The sequence below is a fragment of the Adiantum capillus-veneris genome, chromosome 17 (assembly GCF_014529385.1).
Source record: "Adiantum capillus-veneris isolate H3 chromosome 17, ASM1452938v2, whole genome shotgun sequence".
NCBI lineage: Eukaryota > Viridiplantae > Streptophyta > Polypodiopsida > Polypodiales > Pteridaceae > Adiantum > Adiantum capillus-veneris.
Genome location: NC_140947.1, coordinates 97,267,798 through 97,282,523, shown reverse-complemented (window position 1 = coordinate 97,282,523; position 14,726 = coordinate 97,267,798). Strand labels below are relative to the sequence as shown.

The 14,726-nt window shown below is 43.9% G+C and overlaps 1 protein-coding gene across 2 annotated transcripts in view; it reads left to right on the top strand.

Annotated features, from left to right (window-relative positions):
* Nucleotides 1-620: 620 nt before the first annotated feature.
* LOC147437747 (uncharacterized) overlaps nucleotides 621-14,726 on the top strand; it is a 183,172-nt gene continuing 169,066 nt past the window's right edge. For both annotated transcript variants that reach the window (XM_086487226.1, XM_086487225.1), the window contains exon 1: nucleotides 621-777. In XM_086487226.1, coding sequence (XP_086343352.1) covers nucleotides 736-777 — 42 coding nt within the window. In that variant the 5' untranslated portion in view covers nucleotides 621-735. The remainder of the gene's footprint in view (nucleotides 778-14,726) is intronic.

The following is a 14,726-nucleotide window of genomic DNA, read 5'->3' as shown; positions in this document are numbered from 1 at the left end:
GAACTTTTTGCTTTCACAAATTACAATTACTTTTGAATGGAAATTTAAGCTTTGTTTCCACTGTGAATGATTATGCTGCCTCAATTTAGCACAAGATTGAGCCCACCATACGGTCCATCCCTAACTGACATTGAGCCTACAAAAGAGACATTTCTGTTTGATTGCTCAACAATAGTTTAAGGGAAAATTACCAAAATACCCCTCTAATTTGTGGAAACTCCCAAAATACCCCTCAAATTTCAAAAATTCCCAAAATACCTTTGTATCTATTTTCAGTTGGTTTGCTCACGATTTCCTAATCTTTATTCTTTTTTGACAATGAAGATCCGTTTTTAGTGCTTAGCATGGAATTTGTCACAAATTACCTCACATAACCAGCTCAAATTCTAGTTTTAGTATCTTGTATTGATAGACAATCAGTCTTCTTATGAAAAGCTTTAAAAAAAAATGTTTGAATAAATTTACTTTCACAACCAGGGGTATTTTGGGACTTTTGGAAAATTTGAAGGGTATTTTGGGAATTTATGACAAAGTATGAGGGGTATATTGGGAATTTCCACAAATTAGAGGGGTATTTTGGTAATTTTCCCATAGTTTAAAGACATTTCTGTTTCGTTGCTCAACAATAGTTTAAAGAGCCGAACGAGTTGTCTGCTCGTCTGGCCACCAGCGTTCCCTCGACCCAATTTCTTGAACAGTCGTCACAGCACCCATCGACTCGTAGTCGAGCTCGCCATGGCGCTCGATGCACAGAAGCAAATTCGTGAGAATACATTGGTAACAGCTCAATCCTGTGTTGCCCGGAGAGAGAGAGAGAGAGGGAGAGAGGGAGAGATTTGTTTCTTTCCTGCTTTTTGCTTTCTTTGATTGCTTGTTTACTTTCTTTCAACTTCCTCCTGCGTTGAAAGAATTATTTTAAATAGGCTAGATCTCCTCAACACCATCCTCGTTATTGGTTATTTTCTCTTACATGAATACCATGAGAACAATAATACTATCATTTCGCCCAAACAAGTAAAACCTCGTGCATAAAGTTACTTTGCAGAAGACATTGTAAGGTGTAACTTGTCATGGTCCCTTGAAACTGGCATTTCTAGTTTTTTTGAGCATTTGAATGGTTTCAAAGAATGGGAAATGCATTTGAATTATGACCGTTATGCATTTGAATCATTCGTTTTGGAAACAGCTTTATGCATTTATAAATATATGGTGTGTGACAAGAGGGTAAATGTCACGACTACCCCGAAATGTAGCCTTGAATTATGGCTTTGATCAGGGGAGAAATCCAGAACACTTGAGTGCGAGAGAAAAAGAACAAACTACTTATGGAATAAGATAATATATTACAATGGCACTAGGATTTCTTATATACCCCTCAAATGGATTTGCGTGACCCAATTCATCAACTAAAAATGACTAAATTAATAAATCGGATCAAATTGGGCATTCACTTGAGATCATAACTTGAGATGCATCTGAAAAAATGACGATGGTTTTAGAAGTTATAACCTCATAGCAGAATATCATGCCACGAACTGCAAGTGTAAGCAGACATGATGCAAGTGCAATAGGATCACCAACATGGAGAGAGAAGCCATCACCAAAAGCAGGAAAGTACAATGTTTGAGGGTCCTTGTCTTAGTAGTGCTCCCAAGCTAATCTGCTCGAGAATGAGGCCCTGGCAATTTATTTATAGGCCTTGAGCCTTCCCAAAAGCAGTGTAAATGAAAAGCTTCAAGTCTAAAAGCATCTGGGTCCCAAAAGTTGGCCAATCAAATCGCAAAATTTTCGTACAAGTGCCACGTCAGCAATGCGATTTGTGGAAATCCGTACGACAGCCACGCTAGCAACGCAAATCACGGAGGTCCGTCCAATTGTCACATCATTAGTCCTTTACGCTAGTCTTTATAGCCTTTGTCCCTTTGGGGCCCCATCAGAAAATACCCATAAGTTGGTACAACTTATGAAATTGGGTGTTTTTTCACGTTTGGCCTCTTGGATTAGTTTTGCAAGTTGTCACAACTTCTTCTACATCTTTCAGTGGGGCTCTGATCTCTTTCTGTTCGGAATCTGTCCTCTAGGTCATGCCACGTTGTCGGGAGTTTTTTGGAAGAAGTGATTGCGTATATGTACATACACATGCATGGTGCATCAAATAAAGAATTGCCCATTTTCCAGAGCCAGGTGGTTACGTGGGGCCCACATGTGTACAGGTAGGACAGCGTATACATAGCACATCGATTTTCATCGTCACCCGTACTAGTGTGTTTTTCTATAATAGTGAGGAGTTGGTGGAGCGTAAAATTTCTCGAGGAAGCTATCAGCGGGCCGATGCCATGAGGTAAGCAAGTGCGGCAGATGGCATCCAGTGGCGTGATGAGGTCGAATGGGGTCAATACTTGTACGTCCTAAGCGAGGACACAACGGGGTTGTTTTCTTGTGATGAATTATGCAAAAAGGTCATCATGAGAACTGTATTTGGGGGCCACTTCACGTGATTGCGGGATGCATTATTGAAAAAAGTTGAGTGCCAAGTGTGTGGATGGATGTAGAAGGGTAACAAAGACGCACTACGTAGCCATTTTTTAGCCCGTTCGGGGTCCGTTTGAGGTCAATCAAAAGGCCAAAGGTGGCCAAGGGATAAAGTGAAGTGTGGACACTGAAAAACTTGAGGAAAAAACCAGCAAAGTGTGGAGAGAAGAGGAGAAACAGTCGCAACTGAGTTTTTGTTGTTTTTGGAGCCTGTTTTGGCCATAAATTGCTCATCCGAGGTTGGATTTGAGTACTTTGATATTGGAGACTGGGGTTTTGCGCCATTCCGGACGCAATGGTGCTGTCCATTTTGCCAAATTACTCACTGTTTTTGTGTTGTTTTGGCTGTGTAAGTTTCTCCTGTGAGTGAAGCCTCTGCTCCAATTTGTAATTGTATCTGACATATTTTATCCATATTGTGTGAGCTATTTGTCACATTGGTGTTGTCCCAAGCTCAATTGTATCTGAACATCAGTAATCTTCCTCCTTTGAGCTGAGTCTTTTGAGGTGTGTGTGTGTCTCTGTGTTGAGTGGGCAAATGGATAGTCTCTCTCGTCTCTATAACAGACTTGGACGCTCCAAGTCAAGAATCAATCGCGACAGCACCAAATAACCACTTCAAAACAATTCACAGATCACAATAGATTTGCACTGGCCCGGCAGAGTTCCGTGCCTAGAGATATTGGCCCCAAAGACTGGCGTCCCTTTCGGTATTTCTTTTTGTATTAATCAATCATCAAAGTACAAGAGAGCGGTTAGGGTTTCACTCTCAGACTCTGCGTCCAGATGCCCTGAGAAGTGAGGCCCTCACCACTAATTTAAAGGTTACAAGGGATGCCCAAAAGCAGAGCCCCAAAAGCTTTTAAAATAAGAAGCATCAGTTCTCTCTCTCTCTTAGAGAGTCTTTTTTCGCGTTGCTCATCATTTTTCCAAATTTTTTTTTTTCGGCCTCCGCGATTTTCAGAAATTAGGGTTTCTAGCAGAAATTAGGGTTTGCAAGAATTTTAGGGTTTCTGCTGTCCGCCACGTCATCACTTTGTGACATACCTCCCTCTTGAAAGCATTGTAATCGACCGCGATTACGCTTGCAAAACCGACAAAAGCCATAAACCGTCTTAGCAGACATTGACTGTTAGTACCTACGTACTAGGAACACACATCTAGCACATGTACAAAATCGACAGTCACATCACACGACATCACAGGACATCACCAGACATCACAAGACATCACATGACATTCAACATTCATTCGGATCTTAGACCATGATTTATCGGCAATGTAGCTAGCAATCACATCTAGGTCCAGTCGGGACCTCATCGATGTCCGATTGACTAACCCCTATTGCAACCATGTCTATTCGAGATCAATCAGACCAAAATGCTGCAGTCATTTCGTCTATCAGTTCCTGCACTCACAAGAAGTCAAGAACAAATCAGTATCATAATTAGGAATTCCATTTCATAAAGTCATCCAGCAGAATACTGTCAGCTCTCAGTATCCTTGAAGCTCAAAGAGTCATCAGTGACTTTAGTATCAAAATCAAGGCATCTGTTGACAAGGGAGCGGAGTGACTCCCCTCTTGTGCATCCCACTGCACCAGATCTCCGGCCAAGCTGAATTCTGGGTTCCGTTTGGAGTAGACTATGCTAAACCAAAACATCGAGGTAAAGTTTCACAATCCGAGGAGTATCTGCTAGGTCATCCTCCTCCATCCACTTCGCATCAAATGCAAGAAAGTTCTTGAACTAAACCAAGAACCGCCTTCGGACTTTACCTTTCTTTGTATCGTTATGTGCCAAAATCTGTTCAGGAACAAGGATCTCCTCGTTTTCTTTCACTTCGGGTTGCTCATCAGGCTCCCCATCATCAAGCACATCATCCTTAACAGGGTTCAAGAGACTCACATGCAATGCATTATGAATCCTCCAAGTATCTGGCAGTTTCAATCGGAAGGAGACATCATTTATCTTGTCAGTGATCTGGAAAGGTCCGTAGTATCGCATACTAAGCTTTGAAAAAAGCCTCTCCTTTCTCTTTTTCTTTCGTAGGCGTGCCTTCTCAAAACGTAAGAGCTCCCAATTATCCTCCTTCAATTTCAAGTCGCAACGATGGCGATCCGCTGCCTTTTTCTGTCGTTCTTGAGACTCTTGCAAAGTCTCGCAAACCTTGGCAAAAGCCGTATCCAAATCTCGCGAATATTCATCCGCTTCAAATATCTAATCTTCGTGCTCAGGAAGGATGGAACCTTCGCACCACTCTCAACAATCTCACATGGCGTCTTCCCCGTCGAAGAGTGTATCGTGTTATTGTAGGTAAATTCCACCAAAGGTAAGTTCTTTTCCCATTGAGTCTTCTGATCCGAGATACAAGACTTCAATAAATCTAAAATCACTGAATTGGCAATCTCAAATTGCCCGTCAGTCTGCAAGTGGAACGATGACGAGAACTACAACTGCGTGTCAATGTTCTCCCAAATTGCCTTCCAAAACAAACTCATAAATCTGGGGTCTCTGTCGGAGACAATCGTCTCAGACGTGCCATGTAATCAGAAAATCATCGTGATCATTCTGTGTTCTTGGGAGATCAAAAATGAAATCCATTGCAATACTTTCCCAGGGGTGGGTGGGTATGGGTAAAGGCTGTAACAATCCCTGTGCCTTATGCCTGTCAAACTTGACCTTCTTGCATACCAAGCAACTGCGCACAAACTTTTCCACATCCTTTTTGAGTCTCGGCCCAAAGAAGTATCTCTCTTACCCCTTCATGGTGGTAGCAATGCCGCGGTGACCCGTAAAAGGTGGACAGTGGCATTCAGTCATAACCTTATCCCTCAACGGCTGTGTAACGCACAACATAGTCTTTTTCATCAAGTAGCCATCCCGAAGGGAGTATCCAGCTACTGTCTCCCCATCTCGTATCCGTGTGAAAATATCTGCAAAATCTGTATCTATGGCATATTGATCGACTATATCCTCGAAGCTCCTATGATGTATCGCGGAAACAGCCAGAACCAACGGTTTCCGAGACAAAGCATCTGCCACCACATTCTTCTGTCCCTGCACATGGACAATCTGGAAGTGGAACTGTGACAAGATGTTCGCCCACCGCATCTGCTTTTCTGAAAGCTGCTTCTGTGACAAGAAGTAGCGCAAACTTTGATGGTCTGTAAAGACAGTAAAATCCGCTCCGAGTAGGTAATGCCGCCACTGAGTAAGAGCATGGAGAACCGCCAAAAGCTCTTTCTCATAGATCTGTGCTGTCATCTTCGTCCTAGAGAACAAACGGCTCTCGTAAGCTATGACATGGCCTTCTTGCATCAAGACCGCACCGAGACTACGACCACAAGCATCACAATATACTTCAAATGACTTCTGCAAGTCCGACAAAGTCAAAATAGGTCCCGTAGTCAATTTCTCTTTCAATGTCCGAAAGGCAGTCACCTCTGTGGGTCCCCACGAAAAAGGTACTCCTTTCTGTGTCAAGGTATGCAAAGGGGAAGCAACTTGTGCAAACTTTCGTATGAACCGCCTGTAGTACGAACACAGTCCCAAGAAGCTTCTAACTTCATGGACATTCCTCAAATCGGGCCAATCACGGATCGTCTCTATCTTGGCTGGGTCCATTTGCACTCCTGTTGTTGACACACTGTGTCCCAAAAAGTGTATCTCTGGTAGGAAAAATTCACTTTTCTTTGCATTAATCACTAATGTGTGATCTCGTAATGCCTGAAAGACTTGAAGCAGATGATCTCTGTGTTCTGCCTCATTCTTGGAGAAAACAATGATGTCGTCAAAGAAAGTGCCAACAAATAGCCTGTACTCTCGAAAAATCCTGTCCATCATCCGGTTAAATGTCACAGGAGCATTAGTTAAGCCAAAAGGCATCACCAAAAACTCAAATAACCCAAAAGTCGTCCGAAAAGCTGTCTTGTAGACATCTCCTGGCGCGATCCTGATCTGATGATATCCGCTCTTCAAGTCAATCTTGCTAAAGCACGAGGATCCCTGTAACTTGTCGAGTATATCATCGATCCTAGGAATCGGAAATCTGTTCTTGATGGTAATTTTGTTGAGAGCTCTATAATCGATGCACATTCTCCAAGATCCGTCTTTCTTCAAAACCAACAACATTGGAGAGCAATACGGTGAAGTACTAGGCTGGACAAGACCCTTTTCCAAGAGGTCTTTCACTGGGTTCATAATCTTTTCATTCTGTACTCGGCTCACACGATAAGGTGGCCGATTCGGTGACGTGCTTCCAGGTATCAGATCAATGGTTTGATCTTCAGGCCCTCTGAAAAGCAATTGGCATCAGTGTGGAGAAAAATCTTGGCGTTCTTTTGATCAGGTCAAAACATATTCAACCTTTATCCAACGTATTCGACCTTTATCCAGCGTTCAATTCTCTCCCAAAAGAATGAGTAAGAAACTGAAGTTCATCAAGTATAATCTCTAAGCCCTTCATTTATCAAAGTCGCTTTCTCGGCCCGGTAGTCAACCACGGCGTAGTTCTTGTGGTACCAAGGGATCCTGAGTAGAACGTCACTCGCGTGCCCTGACCACCCCTGTCATTGCAAACGAAGTTTGCTAATGCTCGGTGTAATGGCAACATCCCATCCGGGTGCCAGTCGAACTACCTCCGCCTGTGGCGTCATTCTGTCGGGCGTAATTCCAAATCGAGCCGCCAATTCCAAGTGAAAAGAAGTTGGCCTTGGCTCCTTCAAAAGAGCTTCCCGATCCTTCACTTTGCCCCAAAAGTGGCAAAGTTTGTACTTTCATTCATTAGATTTGGTGCAGGTTCCACGCCATGTGGTACCAGTTCTGTTTTTCTATCTTCCTTTTCTGCCACGTTCCTCAGCTGCTCTCGAACTCTCAGGCCTGTCGTCGTCTTTATCATTGTGTTCTTTCTGTGCCTTTTTAGGGCACTTTGCGTAGATATGTCCATGTTCTCCGCATCCAAAGCACTTCCCCTCTCTGATGAAGCGAGCTCTCTCCTCAGGAGTAAGCTTGGGTCGTGCATCATTTTTCTCTGGGTTGCTCTTTTTCTTTCTACTTCATTCCCAGAAGTCTGTTCGGCTCATTGTGTCATGGCCTCATCTGTGGGGTAGGTCAGACTGCCAGAGTGAATGGCAAAGCCCCGCTTCGCATGACTCATCAACTCCTGAATAGAAGCTGACTTCTGTTCCAAGCAGTGATCTCGGATCTCTGTAGGTAGACCCAAGGTAAACCGCTCAATCTGTTCTCTGAACAAGATCTTCTTGAATGAAGAGGCGGGTAGAAAAGAGCTCCAGAATCTTTCACAATAAGCATTGATTGTATCTTTCTTGGTCATCCGAAGATGGTTCCAAGCAGCTCGTACATCTTGTTCATATTCTTGCGTCAACCAAGAAGAAATAAAAAGCTTCTTAAATTTCAGCCATGTAACTGGCGCACTCTTGTTAAAAGAAGGGTGGACCACCAAGTACGAGCATTCCCCTTAAGGTAAGAGGTAGCTCTCCGAATCTTGGAGTTCTCTGAATAGCGTCCTCCCGCGAAAGCGATGTCAAACTGTTGTATAAAAGACAAAGCCTTCGAAGCATCTGAGTATCCTGAAAAGTATCAAACTTGATCGAGTGGCCACCTTCCTTAAACTCTCGGGACTTTCTTGCTTTTATCTTCGAGAAAGTCATACTAGTTGGCTTTGTAAAAATTCTTCTTGTTCGCATAAAAGTTTCCATCATCAGAATCTGAGCTGTCTGTAGACGAGTCCTCAGTAGAACTGTCAGTCTCTCGGCGAGATGTAGCCTTCTTCTTGCCCTTTCCGAAGCTTTGTTTCTTGCTTCGCTTTTTACCTTTTCTGTCTTCTTCGCTCGAATCCGAAGAGCTAGAAGAACTGTCAGAAGAAGAAGAAGAAGAACTGGGTACTCCTTCAAATTGAACACGCTTCTTCTGTTTCTTTGCCTTGTCAAATGTCGACCGACGACCCAAATATCCCGGGAAGTCAGTGCCTTTCTTCTGCTTTTTGCCGTGCTTTTTGCCTTTCTTTTGCACGTCGAAAAGCTGAGAAATCCATGCATCAACCACGTTCTCCAGTTCCTTCTCCGTATATTTCTTGGAGGCAGAAGATTTCTTGAGAGCGGGTTTCGGGAGTGGTGTTGTGGTTCTTTGCCACTCCATCTGTACCTCTTCCAAAGAGGTCTGGTTCATATATTTTGCCATCTTCGGGTCCTTGGCAAAATTGAGCATCATCTTTGTTGCATCGCCGATCAATTGACGACGCGTCATCTCTCTTTGCTCCGCTTGAGTAGGCCGAGGCGGGCCATACTCTCTGCCAGAATCTTCGTTGTGATCCCAGCCCGCATCTCCAGTTGTAGAGGGAGTCGATTGATCCTTGCGTGAAGCCATAGGTGCCGCGGAAAAAAAAATTCGGGGATCGGATTTCCCGTAGAAGAGAAATCGGCCGTGCTTTGATACCACTGTAACAGACTTGGACACTCCAAGTCAAGAATCAATCGCGACAGCACCAAATAACCACTTCAAAACAATTCACAGATCACAATAGATTTGCACTGGCCCAACGGAGTTCCGTGCCTAGAGATATTGGCCCCAAAGACTGGTGCCCCTTTCGGTATTTCTTTTTGTATTAATCAATCATCAAAGTACAAGAGAGTGGTTAGGGTTTCACTCTCAGACTCTGCATCCAGATGCCCTGAGAAGTGAGGCCCTCACCACTAATTTAAAGGTTACAAGGGATGCCCAAAAGCAGAGCCCCAAAAGCTTTTAAAATAAAAAGTATCAGTTCTCTCTCTCTCTTAGAGAGTCTTTTCTCTTTTTTTATTAAAAAAAGCAAAATTCGCGTTGCTAATCATTTTCCAAAATTTTTTTTTTCCAGCCTCCGCGATTTCCGGAAATTAGGGTTTTTGGCAGAAATTAGGGTTTGCAGGATTTTTAGGGTTTCTCGCAGAAATTAGGGTTTTTGCTGTCCGCCACGTCATCACTTTGTGACAGTCTCACTCCATCGGTGTGTTTCCTGTCTCGGCTAGGTGGGTTGTGTAAGCCGAGTGGTGCCCCATAGTGTATGTGTGTATTATCCCAAGAGTGTGTGTCGGGTGATTATAGAGGCGTTGTGTGTGTTTCTATCCCGCTTACATTCTTTTGGCGCCTCCACGGAGGATCTTCTTCGAGTACCTTCAGCTTCGGGATTACAGATCACTGGTTACAGGTACAGGTACAAGTACATGTGATTCACACAGGTACACGTAGCTGGAGTAGAGTGATATAGTGGCAAGTGGAAGTCACTTGCAGTTGTCATGGGTATGCATCATTTGGCGCTTGTTTGAGCGCATTGTTTTGTTATTGTAGATAGTGCCATTGTACGCCTTTGTGGAGCCATACTTGGTTTTATTTGGCACTCCCAGCCATTTCTGAGACTTGGTCTGGAAGATAGTCATTTCTGAGACTTGACTATGCGATGTTTGCATAAACCTTCATGAGAGGGTCGTGGTGAGGTTTTATTGAGCTGGGGGATTCTCAAATGTGAGATCCTTTTGGTGATACAGGTGGCTGGAGCACCCTTTTCGTGACCTCGTCATAGGCTATGTACTAGTGATTCCTACTTGATGCTCGAGTTGCATTGTTGGCAGCTTATGCGTACATATACAGTCTATATTTTGGGTTCTTACTGCTCTACTTCTGAGGAAACTCTGCCAAAATTTTTCGAAGTTGTGATGGTTGGTTTTTGGTCTTTGAGCCATTTATGTTGTTATGCTACTGAAATTCTGGCAAAATCAGAGGGTACTTAGTCAAGTGTGCTTTCTTGGGACTGCATGGTTTGCCTTTAATGGATAATCACGACGGACCTCAATTCACTCCTTTTCATTTAACACAAAGAATCCAGATAAATGTTCATGTGTCCAGGAAGATTTTTTTCCAGCAGCGCATAGTCTTTATGTTTGGGCCAGGAAGATTAAGAGAGATACTGGAAGCCCCTTTGCCTATTGTAATTCCGATGATTAACTATGAAAACTCATTTGATGTGCATGTGTTTGTTCTCATCTAAAGATGAGCTCCATTGAAGTTTCTAAGGATTGAGTCAGTAAAACGTTTTGGGTTCTTGCACCTGTGTTAGAAGGGGGTTCTCAAAGCATCGAAGCTTGGGTAGCCATGGCTTTCTCTTATCCAGAATTTCATGAAAGAAGTGATGAAGATGTGAAAGACTTTTTGGAGCAAGTAGAGGTCGCATGCATAAGCAATGATATGTGTGATGAGGAGAAGATTTTGAGGCTATTTGGATTCCTTTTGAAAGATGAGGCCCGTGTTTGGTTCATGGATTTGGAAGCTAAAGAAGCAATGGCTTCTTCTTATGGTTTGAGCCTTGACAAGTTTATAGAAGCTTTTTTAGAGCATTTCCAGGTTTTTGAAGATACAAATGCAGCATGGAATGAGCTCAATGCTCTTAAGCAAGGTTCTTGTCAAAGAGTTGATGCCTATATACAAGTTTTTACAAATTTATGGACTCATTGATGTGTTGCTCTTAAAGATGAGACCCCCCCCTTGTTCATTGAAGAAAAGTTCTTTTGTTGATGGTTTGTCACCTTGGTTGCGGTTTGAGGTTGAGTTGAAGAGGCCCAAGTCTTTTGAAGATGCGGTACGCATTGCAAAGCACAAGGAATGGACGATTAAGCGTCTTGAGGAGCTTGGTATCAGTACAGGTACGCACGTGCAAGATGGATTTGACACGCAAGATGATGTTAAGCCTAAGCCGGTGAAAAGTAGCCTATCCTATGATGTTTCTCGTTTCTTTTCAAGGTCTATTGTGAAGCGTAAAGAGGTCTTGCAGGTTGACAGGTTTATGGAAGAGCCTAAAGAGGTGAGTAATGCTTTGGATACAGGATTGAAAAGTCTTGAAGAGGATGCATTGGCTACTTGTATACCTTTTGATTCCGTGTGTGAGTGTGAGGTTGAGGTTATTGATGATGAGCACGTATCTTTTTTTTTTCCGAGAAAAAGATCCTTCTATTAGTTAATGAAAACTGCCCATAGGGCTACAACTGCCTCTGCAAGAGAGGGCTACAACAAGCATGATGGGGAGACTCTCCCAATGAAAAAACAGCATATATACAATGAGACTAAATCAAGAGATGGGAGGACGGAAGAGCCCCACAGGTGGACAATAGTGCCATCTGAGCACCCCCTGGACTATGGTGTAGAAAGGCCTAGGGTGCCAGAGTCGAAGGAACAACATATATACAATGAGACTAAATCAGAGACGGGAGGACGGAAGAGCCCCACAGGTGGACAATAGTGCCATCTGAGCATCCCCTGGACTATGGTGTAGAAAGGCCTAGGGCGCCAGAGTCAAAGGAAAGCCTCCCGGCGCTCCCGCATGCGGTCGGAGCTGCCCTGTAGTCCCTCAAGCTATCCTCTGAGAGTATGGATCAGCTCTAGCCAAAAGTCACGAACAGTCTCTGTTGGTGGCACAGGGCGAGGCTCAAAGATGCAGAAACAGCGGGCCCGCCAGATGAACCAAAGTGTCAGGCCACTGATGAGCTCCCAACACTTGTAACTAAGTCAGACTTTGTAAATAATTAATTTATTTACGAGAAAAGAATTATCTAATTAGTTGTGTGCACATCAGAATAGATTTAGCAATTTTGGGGCCTCAGGTGCGCCCAAGTTTGGGCCAGTGCACCTCAGGGAGACCCTAGTAGAAAATACCCTGAAGCCCTAGCGATTAGGAAATCGGGTCTTCAATGAAGGGGTAGATAGTAGCCTCAGATTTCAGGCTCAGAAAATTACGTGCGCTAGTGCAAGCATAGAAATGAGATGGGGTCTTTAGAATAATAACCGTAAGGCCTGAATCATTTTACGGCCTTAGGATAAGTCAGTTAAGGTATTTTTAAATTGTCTATGCCGGATCAAATGACCGGACAAGTGCGAACAGGTAATGCCAGAGCAGTGTCGGTACGACATTGCGCTGGGGAGCAGCTAACAATTTCATTAGTAGCATCTGTGTTTGCAGTTGTGAGTTAATTTGCACATTTCATTAATAGCCTAGGGATTTTTAAAAGTGAAAGTTGAAGGGTTTTTAAAGTTATTAAGTAAGTGTGCCACTTGGCACACTTACCAATGCAAACTAACTCTCTCTCTCTCACTCTCACCCTCTCTCTTCCTAGCGCCCCCTCTCCCTGATGGCTATTTAGGAGGCCCTACTCCCCCATTTTCAGTGTTGGCAGTGCTCCTACCCCCCTATTGTGAGTATACCCTACGCATTGGAGCCCTCCATGGAAGCTTGAGAGCAGCCCCTTGTGACATATGTGGTGGCCTCGTGCTCCCATTGTCTAGAACAAGGGCTCTCATAGCCATAGCCAGCTTTTGGTGAGGTTTCATCGCGAGAAGTTGTAGCAGGCACTCTCTTCGTAGAGTGTGGTGGCTGTAAATTCTCTGTTTTCAGCCCTTAATCACCTCCTTTAGGTTGAATTTTAGCAAAATACATATAGAATCTAGTTCTTCTCTACCTACACTACGCGTGCACCAAGTTTCGTGCAATTCCATCGCGGAAAAGGTCTCTTTTTCGGCTCTGGAAGGTGCTCAGGTAACATTTTCAGGTTATGTGCAGAAAATTACAGCAAGCATCTGTGCGTGCATTTTGCGTGTTTCTCCCTTGTTTTTGTTGTAGGAATAATTATGCATAAAGGGACTCAGTTAGGGGAAGGTAGACTCTCATTTTCGAGAGCTTCCGTTGAGTTTTGTGGAAGATAGACTCTCGTTTTTGAGAGCTTCCCAAAAATCTCATAGCAGAGGGAAGATCCTCTCAGTATTCAGAGAGTAGCGTTCGCACTCTCTCAGTCAGAAGCAGAAAGAAAGAATAGAGGATGGGCTATTGCCCCGTTCTTGTGCTTGTAAAGATTCTCCCTTAGTAATAAAGATATTCTCTTTATGGGGGGGGGACCAGCCCATCTTCTGGTCCCCAATGAAGTGTCAAGCTTTTCCTCTCTCTCTCTAATTCTCTTGAGTATTTGAAGTACAATTAAAAGTCAGTTTACGCTTCCGTATTTTTGTGATAGTGGTATCAGAGCAAGGTCATCTCTCTCTTTGTTAAGGGATTGACGACTCTTGGCAGACTGCAGAAATGGGAGGACGCGAGATAGAGTTGTCTCTCCTTCAATAGCAGGTGGAAGAGTTGCAAAAAGCTCTCTTCCATCCAGAAGTCCAAAAGATTCTTCATACTCTTGAGAAAGGGAAGGAGAAAATGCCGATGGGATCGGGAGAAATCCCGCAGAACCCAAAGGCCCCAGAACCAAGGAAAGATCCTTTGATTGGAACCTCCCGCATGCACGAGAGGCACAGGAAACCTTCAGAACGTCATGTGCGGTTTAACCCAAAGGTTCAAGAGCAGGATCCCCCTGATTACCCTCAGTTCTCTTCCATGAAGGATCTGGATGACATCGTTGCTTCGGAAGACATGTTTCTTGACGATCCGTCGCAGCAAGAAGTGCATTCAAGGGAAAAGACTCCTGTCCACAAGGAGTCTAAGCATAGAAAGAAGGAGCACCATAAGAAGAAGCACCACAGGCAGAAAACATTCAAGTCGGGAGACAAAGATGTGAAATTCGACACCTACAATGGGCGGCGTGATAATGACAAAGCGTTGGCTTTCATCCGCCAATTCGAAGTTGCATTTGTTGAAGGGAATTTTAAAGAAAGATCCAAGCTTCGCCATGTTAGTATGTACCTGAAAGGCACCGCCAGCAGTTGGTGGTTAACCCTTATCCTGGAAGATTGTAAACCCCAAGATTGGACTGCTTTCAAGAAGGAGTTCTACGCACAGTTCCTTCCTCCAGACTATGAGGAAGAGGTGAAGAAAGAATGGGATCGACTTTCACAATCGGAGAACGAAACTGTTCCACGCTATGTGGATAGGTTTTGGGACGTTCTCTTGAAAGTCACTCCATTCAAGAAGATTGACGATTCGGAAAAGATGCGCAAGTTTGAAGCAGGATTGCATGAAGCCTTGCAAAAGGCTATGAAGCTTTACCCTCGAGGTAACTTGCAGATACTTATGGAATCAGCCCGCATAGCTGATGGAATACATGACAAGGGTACTCCCAGGAAGATGGAGCAAAGCACTTACCATGCCAAGCAAAAGGCTCTCCATGAGCAGCCTACCTCTACTTCTTCTTCTCAAAAGAAGAAAAGAACCCCCTCCGAAGC